This window comes from Macrotis lagotis, chromosome 2 (assembly GCF_037893015.1).
Source record: "Macrotis lagotis isolate mMagLag1 chromosome 2, bilby.v1.9.chrom.fasta, whole genome shotgun sequence".
NCBI classification, from domain to species: Eukaryota; Metazoa; Chordata; class Mammalia; order Peramelemorphia; family Peramelidae; genus Macrotis; species Macrotis lagotis.
The window spans coordinates 54,246,087-54,259,964 of NC_133659.1; the positions used below are offsets into that span (position 1 = coordinate 54,246,087).

General features: G+C 37.8%; 1 protein-coding gene across 4 annotated transcripts in view; it reads left to right on the top strand.

The window, feature by feature from the left end:
• Positions 1-13,878, top strand: part of LOC141512702 (carboxyl-terminal PDZ ligand of neuronal nitric oxide synthase protein-like) — a 389,034-nt gene that overhangs the window by 360,457 nt on the left and 14,699 nt on the right. For all 4 annotated transcript variants that reach the window (XM_074221846.1, XM_074221845.1, XM_074221847.1 and 1 more), the window contains one exon: positions 2,858-3,188. In XM_074221846.1, coding sequence (XP_074077947.1) covers positions 2,858-3,188 — 331 coding nt within the window. The remainder of the gene's footprint in view (positions 1-2,857; positions 3,189-13,878) is intronic.

Here is a 13,878-nt window from a genome sequence, read left to right on the forward strand (position 1 = left end):
CTTAGAAAGAGGTTTTCTCATGTTTCAACCCACCCCCTTCCTGAAAGGATTGGAACATTCTGGAATATACAGTCAATTCAATTGTTCACCAGAATCATTGCATTTCAGTAAATACTTGCCCACTATGGGCTTACACAGAAGTACAACACAGGACTTTCTTTGGAGGAATTTGTGTCCTCATTGGGAAATAAGATATACATATATAGGATCTCATTAGAAAAATAATATGCAATGGGTTTTATTTAAAGGATCTTTTTTATAAATGGGGAATAACATTCCCCTTCCTCCCCCCCCCCCCCAATAGAAAGTAAGTTTCCTGAGGGCAGGGACTAAGGGACAATTTAATGTTTGTCTCTGATTTCTCAGTGCTTTTTGCTTTTTTTTCAAGGGGGTGCTTGTTGAATTGAATTTGAAATTGAAATGACAGAATATTATGGTTAAGTTGACTAGTGAGGTAACTATGCAAACCTATGATGTGCAAGGAGGCTCCTATCTATGGATGGGGAAGAGAGGTCCAGGTGATCCAAATTCAGAAATCTTTTCTGGACATTGAGTTTTGGTTGTCTTGGGGTTCTTCCCTGGAATTAGGTGTGTTTTCCTGATATTTAAATTGCTTCAAATGATGAAGCCACCCCAGCTTCTCCATACTGATGTTGAGCCCATTGTAAGCCTCCTCGGTTCAAACTAAATCTTGTTGGGGCTTAGGGAGAGTAAATTAAAGAACTTTTTACTAGAGGACAGACTTTGTAAGAATAGATGGGAAGTATGGTAGGGAGGGAGAGAGGTGAGAGGTTATTTTTTTTAAAAAAATAGAGTTGGTGATGGTGCCAGTAAAAATAAGCCACCTTGTAGACAAGTAAAAGGCAGTCATGCTCTTTTGGTGGAGGGTTTTAAAGACTTATCTTGATAATCCATATATAGAAGTGTGTGAGCTTTGTCATGGCCAGAATGGAGTCAACTTCCCCTCAACTCACACAGAAATGGCTTGGGCTGAGTTCCTCCTGCAAAGGTTCTGTTCCCTTCCTATTGCTTGATGGAAATGGATAGGGCATACAATGGTTCTATTTCCAACCACTTTTTTGAGAATTTCAGAGGACAAGGAAGAATTAAAGGAATGAAAGATGACAGGAACTTTCTTATTGATGGAAGAGAAAGAAGTGTTATGCCACCTCTTCCCTTATGAATTTTCTTGACATGAGGAACTTGTTTGTCCAGGGGAGTTGGCAAGATATCTCTGCTTGATGCTTGTTAGAAGGAGAAGCTGTAGGGGACCTCAGCCCATCTACCAGTCAGGGTAGAGGAAGCTGCCTTATGATATGAATTTGTACATGCCAAAGAAAAGATCAAAATTTGGATAACTCTGAGGAAGTTGCTGTGGGTGCAGCCACCTAAAAAGGTGGTGTGTTAAAGATCCCAGAGAATCTTTGCTCAATGTCCCCTTTGTGTTTGTGGATGGGGTATGCAGTCCTTGAATCCCAGGTACTTTGTCTGTGCCTGTGCTTCTAATCATCTCCAGTTCCTAAACTAGAATGACCAAGCAATGATCATGAAAGCAGTATAACCTAGCAGGAAAAAATCAATTATTAGACTGACAATACAGCAACACTGATTTGTTTTCTAACCCTCATATTTTTTTTGAAGGATGAGGTTCATTTGAACTCCTCTTTGAGAGGCAGGAGTTCAATACAATTCAATTCAGCTGATCTTAAAGATCCCCAGAGAGAAATTTGTTACCCAGGTTCAGTTACTAATCCCAGGGATTGCTAAACCCACATAATCTTCCATAATAGATAAAATCTCTAATAGGACCTAAGAATTAGTGCTTTGTAAAACTGGAAAGAGTTGTAGGCTCTGTCTCACCAGGAGATAGAAAGCCAAAGGAGAATTCTTTTTTTGAGGAGGTGAGACCAGATGTCTCTGAGGTCTGTTGCATCTCTGAGATTCTGTGACCCTTACCTGCTGAGGTTTCCTTCTCCTTCAACCCTCCACAGTCAGTCCTTGGATTCTAGATAATTTGGACCATTCAGCCTATGTTTTATCTACAGCATGCTTGTAAGCTGGGATAGGATGAGTATAGGGGAAGAATTCTACAGAAGAGTCTCCTGGTCCTCCTAAGCCATCCCATCTCATCACTCAGATGTGTGATAAATCACATGGTTGGATAGGAGTGACCATGACAGTATGTGGCATTAGGATAATACCTCTCTAAATTCTGAACTGTTTCCGAGTGCCTGGGAGTGTGAATGGACATGTCCTGAAGTGGTGCTGTTTCCAGCTCTCTCCTGAAAAGAGTTCAGGAGATGGAGGATTGAGAGGAATCAATAGAGCTGAAAAGTGTGGATTAAGTATAAGACCAGTAGAGGAGCAGCTTAGTTCAATGGGAAAGAGGAGTAGGAGGAAATGGATTACAACTCCCAGATGAGTGATGTTCCTACCTGTGAAAATTTGGGCAATTTGCTGAGTCTTAGTTGCCTTATCTATAAAATGAAATAAAACTAAAAGACCCAGGTACAAATCAATAATAATAACTACATATAAGCTCTGGAACAACAAAATTAATATAAAATTAATTCTCAAAGTTAATATATTGATGGTGGATTTAGTCTCCAGTTATTTTGCATATATCTATTCTATGCATTTAAAAACATTCAAAAATAAACTAGCTATCTCTTTCCTGAATATTTACAGAGTTTTTTGGAAATGGAAAAGAATGTAAGGGGAATGTGATGTTTTGTTGGGAATTACTTGTGTAGTTGTTTGTAAGATCTGTTGAGTCCAGGCAAAAAGCTACTTCTAAGTCCTTTATTTCAACTTCACCCTTTACCTCCTGGTTTCTTTATCCTTTTTCTGTTCACAGTTGACCAAAGCATGTTTGAGAATTCTAACACAGCGCCTACACCAAAGCTGCAGCCAAGTCGCTCCTTCCCCCACCTGTCCAAGACTACTGCCCTCAGCTCAACAGCCCTGGGCCCAATGGAGCCAGGTGGGCCTGGGCTCCGTGTGGGAAGCAGCCAGCACCTCAAGAACCTAGGAAAGGCTATGGGAGCCAAGGTCAATGACTTCTTGCGGAGGAAAGAGCCAGTGAACCTTGGGAACACTGCAGGAGTGATGGAGATTAATAAAAATGCAGGAGCCACATTGTCTGCTCCAGATGATAATCCACCAGGGACCTGGCAAGAAGAAGAAAGGTAAGCTGTAGATTGACCCTGAGCAGCCCTTTATTCCCACTGGCCAGTAGAATGGCATTGAGGAGAGGATTGTAAAAGCATTCATGTCCAACTTTGTGTGAGATCATACAATGCAACACAAGGAATGTAAAACACACACACACTCAATCTTATTCTCTGAAAGCTTACAATATCATGGCCTTCATCTTTTTTTAATTGATTGGTAAGAATTATTTCAGGCACTGTGGATACAAAGATAGAAATAAAACAGTCCCTGACCTCAAAGAACTTAAATTCTATCAGAGAAGACAACATAAACACTTGTAAGATGATTTCTGCAGAGAGACCCCAGCTGCCTAGATGACCCTAGGATCATAGGAAGTGCTGAACTATGGAAGTAGATTGGAGAAGAGGTGACCAAGAGCTAAGCTAGAGTGGTGGCTCTAAAGAAGAGGATAAACAGATGTGATAAATTGTCATAAAAGCTAAGTTAACAGAATGATAATTAATTGGACATGTGAAGTGAGGGAGAATGAGGAATAGAGAAAAAACCTTGAGGCAGTGAATTCATAATTGGAAAGATGGTGGTAAGCTTGAAGAGAAGGAAGATAATTAATTCCATCTTGGACTTCTTGAGTTTGAAGAGCCTGTGGGATATTCAGTTCAAAATAGTTGTAAAAGCAGTTGGTGATATGGACAACTGGAGTTCGTTAGTGAAATCAATGCCAAATGTACAGATCTGGGAGTCATTTATACAGATAAATGATCTATGAGCTCATGGAAAGATGGTGTTATGCAGGCAGGTTCAAAACACTTACCAACTTTTTATATGCTGTCTAGCCCTTCTTTCCAGTAAGAAGACCAATCCTTGTCTTTGGAGCCCTTTCTGTGCTCTTTCTATTATATTATCTCTATTATCAAGAAGCTATAATGGTATCATGCTGATCCAGGGATCCCTACTGTGATGCCATGTGGTTCAAACTTACCTTTCTCTTTGATTCCATAACAACTTTTTTTTCTGTGTTGTGTTTCTTCTGATCTCATCTATATCAGGGCTAATCTAAAAAAACCCTTTTTGAATTTAATGCCCCCCTTTCAGAAAAATATATGCATTATAGCAATGGCTATGACCTGAAGAAGTGACTAAAGATGAAATTTTAGGGACTATACTAATTGTCAGCTTGGTGCAATACAAAGCTCGAACTTGACCTGGACTCCAAAGTCCTGGATTCCTGACCAGACTCAATCACATGCTAGCCAAGAGATCTTCAAATTCCTAGGTTCATAACATTGATCTGAGAAGTACAGTAGTCTAACTCTTTCCATTTACAAGGAGAAAAATGGAGATCCATTGAGATCAAGTGATTTGCCCAGATTCACCTAGATAGTAGGAATCTGATGTAGATTATGAGCCCTTAGTCATTCTGACTCTATTCAGTTCAGTACATTTAACTCTGAGTAAATTAGTTATTCTGGACCTTGGCTTTCTTGCCTGCAAAATGAGGTTAATATTTGTATGACCTTAGGAGAAAAGTGTTTTTTAATGGCAAAATACAATGTAAATTATGAGCTGTTGTCACAGATTAGGTGTTCCTTATCTTGGCTAAGTCCACCTTGTTTGTGTGTGTGTTTTTTTCCTTTTTCCTTGTTGGCAAAGAAACTAAACCTTAATTAGAAGTCTGAAACTCTAGGTGAAATCCCAATACCTAGATATGATGTCTATGAATGACATTGAAAATACTTTGGGCAAATCCCAGGACTCTGTTTCTCTCTGCTCCTACCTCCTTTCCATAGATCTGAGAATTCTCTAATTACAGAATCTCAAAATTGGAAGACATCTCAAGACAGTCATCTAGAATAACCAAAAGCTAACAAATGGCATCTTTTTAGCAAGTTGAAACTTCCTTGAATTATCTCTTTTCATTAACTCTATTTTTTGCTTTTGCTTTATCTCAGATCATGACTGCTACCACTACTTTTTTTTGCTTTATTTTATGTGTCTCTCTTTAAATGAGTTTCTTGTAAAGAACAACATATTGTAGGATTTGGGTTTTTGATCTACTCTACTATCCACTTACATTTTATGGGTGAATTCATCCCATTCACATTTATAGATATGATTACTAACTGTATATACATACATATATATATATATATATATATATATATATATATATATATATTCCTCCATCCTATTTCCCCCTCATTTATCTGTCTGTTTCTATACCTCTGAGTCTCTGTGTCTCTCTAATTCTCACTGTCTCTCTGTCTCTGTCTGTCTCTATCTCTGTCTGTCTGTCTCTGTCTCTCTGTCTCTCCCTCTCCCCTCTCTCCCTCTCTTCTCCTCCCTCTGATATTATGAAATAACAGGTCTAAACAAATAAAAATGCCTACCCTTATGTACTAATCGAGCTGGGCATGGGGAACACTTCACTCTTTCCCTCCTCAAAAGTGTTTTATTTCTGACCATCTCCCTCAATCTGCCCTTTCTTCTATCACCTCTCCCTCTTCGCTTTAGTTCCCTTCCTTCTTACTACTCTGTAGGGTAAGATAGATTGTATACACTGAGGTTCTATGTAATTCCCTCTTTCAGCCAATTACAATAAGAATAATGTTCAAACATTCCTGTCACCCCTCCATCTTCACCTCCTCTATAAAAGTTCTTTCATGGGAGATAACTTACCTCCATTCTATCTCTCCCTTTCTCCTTTTCCTCTTTCTTACCCCTTCAATTTTTTGATGGAATATCATCCCATCATAGTCAACTCACACCCATGCCACATCTCTGTCTATATATGTGTTCCATTTAATTGCCCTGATAATGATAAAGTTCTTAGGAGTTACAAGTATCATTTTCCCATATAAACAGTTTAACCTAATTGAATTTTTTATGATTTCTCTTTCCGGTTTACCTTTTAATGTTTCTCTTGAGTTTTATATTTGAAAATCAAATTTTCTGCTCAGCCTTGGTCTTTTCATCAGGAATTCTTGAAAAGAACTCTATTTCATTAAAGATAATTTTTTCTCTTGAAGAATTATATTCTTTATTGTTAGATAGGTTACTTTTTGTTGTGACCCTAGCTCCTTTTCCTTTTGAAATATCATATTCCAAATTCCCTTTAACATAGAAACTGCTAACTCTTGTGTGATCCTGACTGTAAATTCACAATATTTAAATTGTTTCTTTTGGATTTCTTCTATTATTTTATCTTTGACCTGAAAGCTCTAGAATTTAGCTATAATATTTCTAGGAGTTTTTATTTTGGGATCTCTTTCAGGAAGTGATTGGTGAATTCTTTCAGTTTTTATTCTATCTATTAGTTCTAAGATGCTGGGGCAGTTTTCCTTAAAAGTATCTTAAAAGATGATGTCTAGCTGCTTTTTTTCTTTAAAAAAGCATTTATTTTTAATTTAAGGAATAAAACAAACATTTCCATAACATAGTTTAATTTATAAAAAGATGATTGTACATGAAACAGCAAATCCATTATGAACAACTTGCTATTTATTTTATTTCATTTTAATATTTTTTAATTAAAGATTTTATTTATTCTGAGTTTTATAATTTTCCCCTAATCTTATTTCCCTACCTTCACCCCCACCCCCACAGAGGGAAATTTGCCAGTCTTTACATTGTTTCCATGGTATACATTGATCCAAATTGACTGTGATGAGAGAGAAGTCATATCCTTAAGGAAGAAACATAAAATATAAGAGATTAGCTGCTTTTTTAAATCATGGTTTTCAGGTAGTTCAATAATTCTTAAATTATCTCTCTTGGATCTGTTTTCCAAACCAGTTGTTTTTCCAGTGAGATATTTCACAATTTCTTCTATTTTTTTCATTATTTTGACTTTACATTTCTTCATATCTCATGGAGTCATTAGCTTCCATTTGCCTAATTCTAATTTTTAATACATCATTTTCTTCAGTTAGTATCTCAATTTCCATTTGTCCAATTCTACTTTTTAGAATTGTTTTCTTTGGTGAGTTTTTGAATATTAGCCAGTTTTTTATGAGGGCCACCCTGGGATTTCACTGAAACAGTGGGATGGCACTCACCATGGGATTGCAATTGGGGTTGTAACCCAGAAACAGTACATGGGCAAGTCACAGGGTCCTGCACCTAGTACCAGCAAAGTGTCCCCAATAACCTCCTTGTCACTAGTTGCCTATCCCCCTTACTGTCTGTAGACAGAACTCTGGAAGTTGCTGCTTCAGATTTAATTACTTCAACCTTCTCCCCACACCTATGCTTCCAAGGCCTGTGGACTGTACTACACTCTCACTCCAGCAAGATAGACCTTTTGTTTTCTAACCTTCTAAATTATCTTGATCTGGAAAAATTGATTCACCCTGTTCTTTTTACCACTTCAGATTTTAATATGAGTCATTTCTGAAGTTATATGAAGGAGAATTTGGGAGATTTCATTGGAGTTGCTGCCTATATTTCACCATTATGATTCTTTCCCTGATTATTCTCTTTTAATGAAACTTAAATTACATTAACTTTTATTTTGCCTGTGTTTTCATACCACTGACTCATAACCAAGATACCATTCCACCAAAACTCTTAAATCCATTTCACATTTAATGTCATCTAGTCATCTCTCCCCTATCTTGTACCTGAGAGACAGTGTAGCAGGTGAGGAATTGATTAAATCTGCCATCTATCTGGTCCTGGGTAAGTTATTCAACATCCCTAGGCTTTAGTTTTCTTATCTATAAAAATGAAAAGAAAAATCAGTGGAAAGGCAGCATGGCTGAATAGATTGAGGCCAAGGTTCAGAGTCAGAAAAACCTTGATTTAAGGCTTTTCTGTGACACTTCATGAATATGGGACCTTGGACAAATCTCCCCAACTCTCAGAACTTCAGCCGGTTCTCTAAATCTCTACTTTGTAAACCATTGATCATCTTCATTTGTAAAGGGGGTGTTCTCAGTCAAGAGATCTCTAAAATCATGAAATCATTGGCTTGAACAAACAAAAATGTCTGCTCTCATATACCAATCCAGCTGGGCACTAGGAACAAAAGAGAATGAAAATCCATCCCTGCTCTTAAGGAACTGTGATATATAGAAAGTACAAGAGACACATAGTTTCTGGGTAATTAATCATTTTATTAATTCTTGCAAAAATAGTTAATAAAAGGCATCAGTGGAATTCTCAAATGCCAAAGAACCCCTCGTGAAACTCATTCAATGTCCATTATGCCCTTGGAAAATTAAGTGTTCTTGAACACGATGATCAACTCTGCTTGGTTAACAAATAATGAGAGAATAAATATAATAATGAGAGGTTGACTTACTCTAATAAGGGTCTGGGGGAACATGAGTGATCACTCAGTCTTGATCAAAGAAATTTATTTATTGTTCAGACTACCTTGCCTAGGGCAAGCTAAACAAAAGAGAGTCCACCTATGCTCAGAGCTGGCTGAGTGGAACAACATGGATCAGAATTCACCCTAGATTAAATTCTTTGTAAAGTTTTCTAGTGAGGTAGGGCAGCAAATCTCATTCATCTAAAATGTGTTTTGGATGCTGCCTTAGCCAGAATAGGGTTTAAGAAGGGGAAAAATCCAGGGTCTCTCCAACATTAACATTTAATTCTTTACTAATAATTTCTCTCAGAACTGACACTTTAGTTGGAAAGATTCAGTATGTGTATGGATAAGCATATGCATGATAATTTAAGGAGGAATGAATGTGGAAAGGCTTCCCATAAGGAAATGGTAACTGAGTTAAGGCAGCCTTATAGGAAGCCTAGGGACTTTAAGATGTAGGAGAGAATATCCTCCAGGTGTGGGAGGGTAAGCCAAGCAGAAGCCAGAGGGCAAACATGGGGTACTGAACCCTGGAAAAGACAGGCACACTAGTTCAGCTATAATGCTAAAGTGCGACTGTTTCAGCCCTAAAACACTTCATAAATGTTAGCTATTAATGTTCAGGTTTTTTTTATCCAACTGAAGTTTAGGAGTTTCCATTTATCATTCTTAATTTTCAGCTTGATAGATGCAGTCCATCATTCTAGCCTGTTTTATTGAATCTTGATGCTGGTATCTAATTTATTAGTCATCCTTGACAGCTACATCATCATTCAAGTCATTGAAATGGAGCAGGGCAGAAAACAGAGCCCTGTAACTTGGTGCCTCCTTCAAGGTAGCCTGGATCCATTAAGCAACAGTCCTTGGGTATGTTCATTCAAAAAAAAAACTAGGAATCTACCTCATTGTAGGTTATCCAACATAAATACTCTATCTTGTCCATTTTTAGACAAGAGATTTTGTCAAATACCTTGCTGAAATTCAGCAACATTTTTCTTATCTACTATTATTCTTTGATAAAAGGAAATGCCATTGAGTCTGGCATGATTGACTTTTAATGAATCTAATGTAACTAACTGACTCTGCTACTCAATTTCTGGAAGACCTTGGATAAATCATTAAAACTCTGAGCCTCAGATTTTCTCATCTGCAAAATATAGGAGTTGGTCTGTCACTGTGTACCCCTTCCTTTTTTCTCAGTACTCTCATAATTTACTAATATGGTCTACAATTTCGACCAGAGAAAACATTGAATTTATCAGGTAGTTTTTCCAGTATTTGTCTATGCCCCTTTTGAATTACCTTGCTCCCTATCTTTCAGACAATTTTCAAGATCTCTGGTGGTAGCTCAGTAATTACTTCTACAAGGTTTTTTAAAGTACCTTCAGTATAATTTGTCTGGGTCAGGTGACTTGAATTCATTATTTTTCCCATGCCCTCCTCTTATAAATTCTTTTCTTCTTCACACTTTCCTGTCTCTAATTAGGGTCCCACCATCTCCCAAGACTATCCAAGTTTATAATCTTAGAATTACCTTTGACTCATCCCTCCCCTTCATTCTTGTCCAATCAGTTTCATCTCCTCCTTTCCACTCACACACCATCATCATAGTTTGGTAATAAGACTTTCTCTGTCCACCTTAATCTTGGACAGCCAGTTACAGTGCTGAGCCTAGAGTCAGGAAGACCGGAGTTCAAACTTGACCTGTGAGACTTATTAACTGGGTGACCTTGTACCAAAAGTCATTTTACCTCTTTTAGTAAATTGCTCTACAAAAATTCATGTGCTTTTACATTAAAATGTTTTTTGACTCCTTTTCCCACCTTTGTTCTTGGTAGCCTCTGTCGGATCATCTGGAGTATTGCATTTCTTTTTGGGCACCCCATTTTAGTAAAGACATTGGCAAACTGGAAAATGTAGGAGTGAGTATTCTCAGGTTAGATAAGTGTCTTAAGTTCACAATTTATAAGGACTGGTCGAAGGAATTAGGAAGGAGAGGAGGAAGGGGTGTTCTCCTAGAGAAAAGAAGCCTTAGAGGAGGCATGATTGCTGTTTTTGAATGTATATTATTATATTTATTCCTTCACTCACAAGGCTAGAGCAGTGGATAGAAGCTACAGGGTACAGTTAGGGTTTCTTGTGAAGAAATACTTCTAATTATTAGAGCTGCCCAGATTTAGAAGGGGAAGTGGGTTCCCCTTGGTAGAAGTCTCCAAGTTAAGGGTGGGCACACAGTTGGGTCCATTAAAGGGGGCATTCTATGTCAGCCATGAACTGGACTGGACACAACCTCAGATCCCTTCCAGCCTTGACAGTCTGTGATTCTCAGAGACTCTTACTGTAATTTGCACTGGTCAGAGCATATCTGGGGTTTTGCGTTCAGTTCTTAGAAACCATTTTATTTTCTCTTTTTTACCTTTAAAATTTTTATTTTTTCAGGGGCAGCTAGGTGGCGCATTGGATAGAGCACCGGCCCTGGAGTCAGGAGTACCTGACTTCAAATCTAGCCTCAGACACTTAATAATTACCTAGCTTGTGGCCTTGGGCAAGCCACTTAACCCCATCTACCTTGCAAAAAACGAAACAAAACAAAACAAAACCTAAAAAAAGAATAGGGAATTTTTATTTTTTCTAATTACATGTTAAGATTGTTTTCAACATTCATTTATGTAACATTTTGAGTTCTTTATTTTTTTCTATTTCCCTTCTCTCCCCTCACAGAAGTGAGTAATCTGATTTGCTATATTTCTATATACATATTTCCACATCAGTCATATTGTGAAAGAAGAATCAGAATCATAGGAGAAAAAAACCATGAGAAAGGTTTTTTAAAAATCATAAAACCAATTTAAAAAATGGAAAATGATATGCTTTGGTCTGCATTTATACTCTCTGGTTCTTTCTCTGATTGTCCATGGAATTTTCCACCATAAGTCTTTTAGAATTGTCTTTGACTTTTATATTGCTGAGAAGAACTAAGTCTATCATAACTGATCATCACACAATGCTGCTATTAACATATACAATGTTCTCCTGGCTCTATTCACATTACTCAGCATCTGTTCATATAAATCTTTCCAGGTTTTCCTCAAATCCACCCATTCATGATTTCTAACAGACAACAATAGTTTTTCATCACATTCATATACTACAATTTGTTCAACCATTCCCCAAGTGATGGGCATTCCCTCAATTTCCAGTTCTTTTAGGCAATATATTTTAGAAAGGATGTTGATAAGCTGGAGACAATTCAGAGGAGAGGATAATCAGGATGGAGAAAGAGAGAATTTGATTGAGATAAAAATCTTTAGAAATACCTAGAGATAGAGAGCAGAAAAGAGACATGGCTTAAGGGTAGCTAGCTTGCCATGTGGAAGTGGGAAAATAATTCTTTTACTAGAAACAATGGATTGAAGTTGCAGAGAGGTAGATTTCAGCTCTATATAAAGAAAAGAATTTGCTAATAATTAAAATTTCCAAAAGTGGAAGGGATGACCTTTGAAGATAATGAATTTTCTTCCACTTGGGTTCTTGAGAGGAGTCTGTATGACCTCTTGTTGGGAATATTGTTAATGGAATGCTAATTTACTTACAGATCTGCTTAGATAATCACTGATGTCTATTCCATTTCAGCTTTTATGAGTCTAAGCAGTCTCTGAATTATTGATTTCTTTTATTCAGATTCTCTCCTAACTCTCTCCCTAGTGTGGGGCAGGGATTCCAAGTCAGTTCTCAGATCATCTCCATGTCCCTTATTCCTCTGGATCACCAAGCCCTTTTGAGTATTTGTGGTTTGACTGGCAGCATCTGTTAGATTTTCCTTATTCATTGTAAGCTTACCAATGACGTTGGAGATTGTTCCAGGCAGGATCTGACCCACTTGTAACTCTAAATAGTGGCTCTGAGCAAAACACTTCAGGTGGATTGTGAGAAAGGGTCCTTATACCTTCAAAATGGCAGCCAACTGGATTACTGAATTCAGTGTGTTTTGTAATGCTTTTAGGGAATATTGAGATGCATTCCTTGCCCACAAAAAAACAAGTGAAATAATTATAGAATCATCAGTTGATCAGCAAACATTTGTTCAGCTCCTACTATGCACCAGTCACTGTTCTCAAAGTTGGGACTTCAAGCAAAATGAGACAGTCCTTTAACTCAAGGAACTTACATTGTACTAAGTTTTAGAGTAGAAATATAATTGGAGTTGGAGATCAGAAAGGTCCATATGGATTAGAGTGAGTATCTAACATTCCTAAGCACATTTCACCCAGATATATATTGTAGTATGATAAGGTTGGCAATACACTGTAAAACAATAGTAAGTGCTATTCTTATCCTGATTTTACAGACAAGGAGGCCGAGGCTGAATTACCCAAGGTTACACAGTTAGTAAGTGTCTCAGGCAAGATTAAAACTCAGATCTCCTAACTACAAGTCCCATACTATGTCATCTATCTGTCTTAATATTAGGGTATTTGACTTTCACAACAACTGAAACATTATTAAGTATCTACTATACTAAATGCTAGGGGGGGCCTGAAATTTAGAAGGGCAAAGTCAATCAGTTAGCATTTATTAAGTAGCCACTATCCTCCAAGAAGGCTGCTGGGTGGCATGGTGGATAGAGCCATGCATGGGATCAGGAATTAAGAAGAGCTTAACTTAAATCTTAACTTAAATCTAGCCTCATATGCTCACTAGCTGTGTGACCCTGGGCAAGTCAATTAACTTTTGTTTAATCTACTGGAAAAGAAATGGAAAATCACTTCAAGCTCTTTGCCAGGAAAATCTCACAGACAGTTCTAGCAGGCTGCTGTTTGGGGGGGGGGGGGTCATGAAAAATCAGAACAGATTGAACAACTGAAGAAAAAAATATCAGCAATGCATCAAGGACTGGGTCATGTTCTAGGGATATAAAGGCAAAAAAAAAAAAAAAAACAGTCTCTGTTCTCAAGGAGCAAGACTGGGAAAAGCTTTTTTTTTTTATTCTTTTTTTTTCCAAGGCAATGGGGTTAAGTGGCTTGCCCAAGGCCACACAGCTAAGTAATTATTAAGTGTCTGAGGCCAGATTTGAACTCAGGTACTCCTGACTCCAAGGCCAGTTCTCTATCCACTGTGCCATCTAGCCACTCTGGGAAAAGCTTCTTGAAGGAACCTAGAGAAATCAGAGGGAGAGATGAGGAGGGAGATCATTCTAGGCATTGGAGCCAATGCTTGGAGTGGAGAGGGTCATGGTCCCTGGGTCACTGAGTGTGGAGAAAGAGAACATAGAAGTCTGGAAAGGTAGGAAGTAGCCAGTGAGGTCTGAAACAACAGATAAGTAAAGGGGGAGTAATAGGAGATAAGACTGGAAAGGTTGGCTGACACCAAGAGCTTTGAACTCCAAG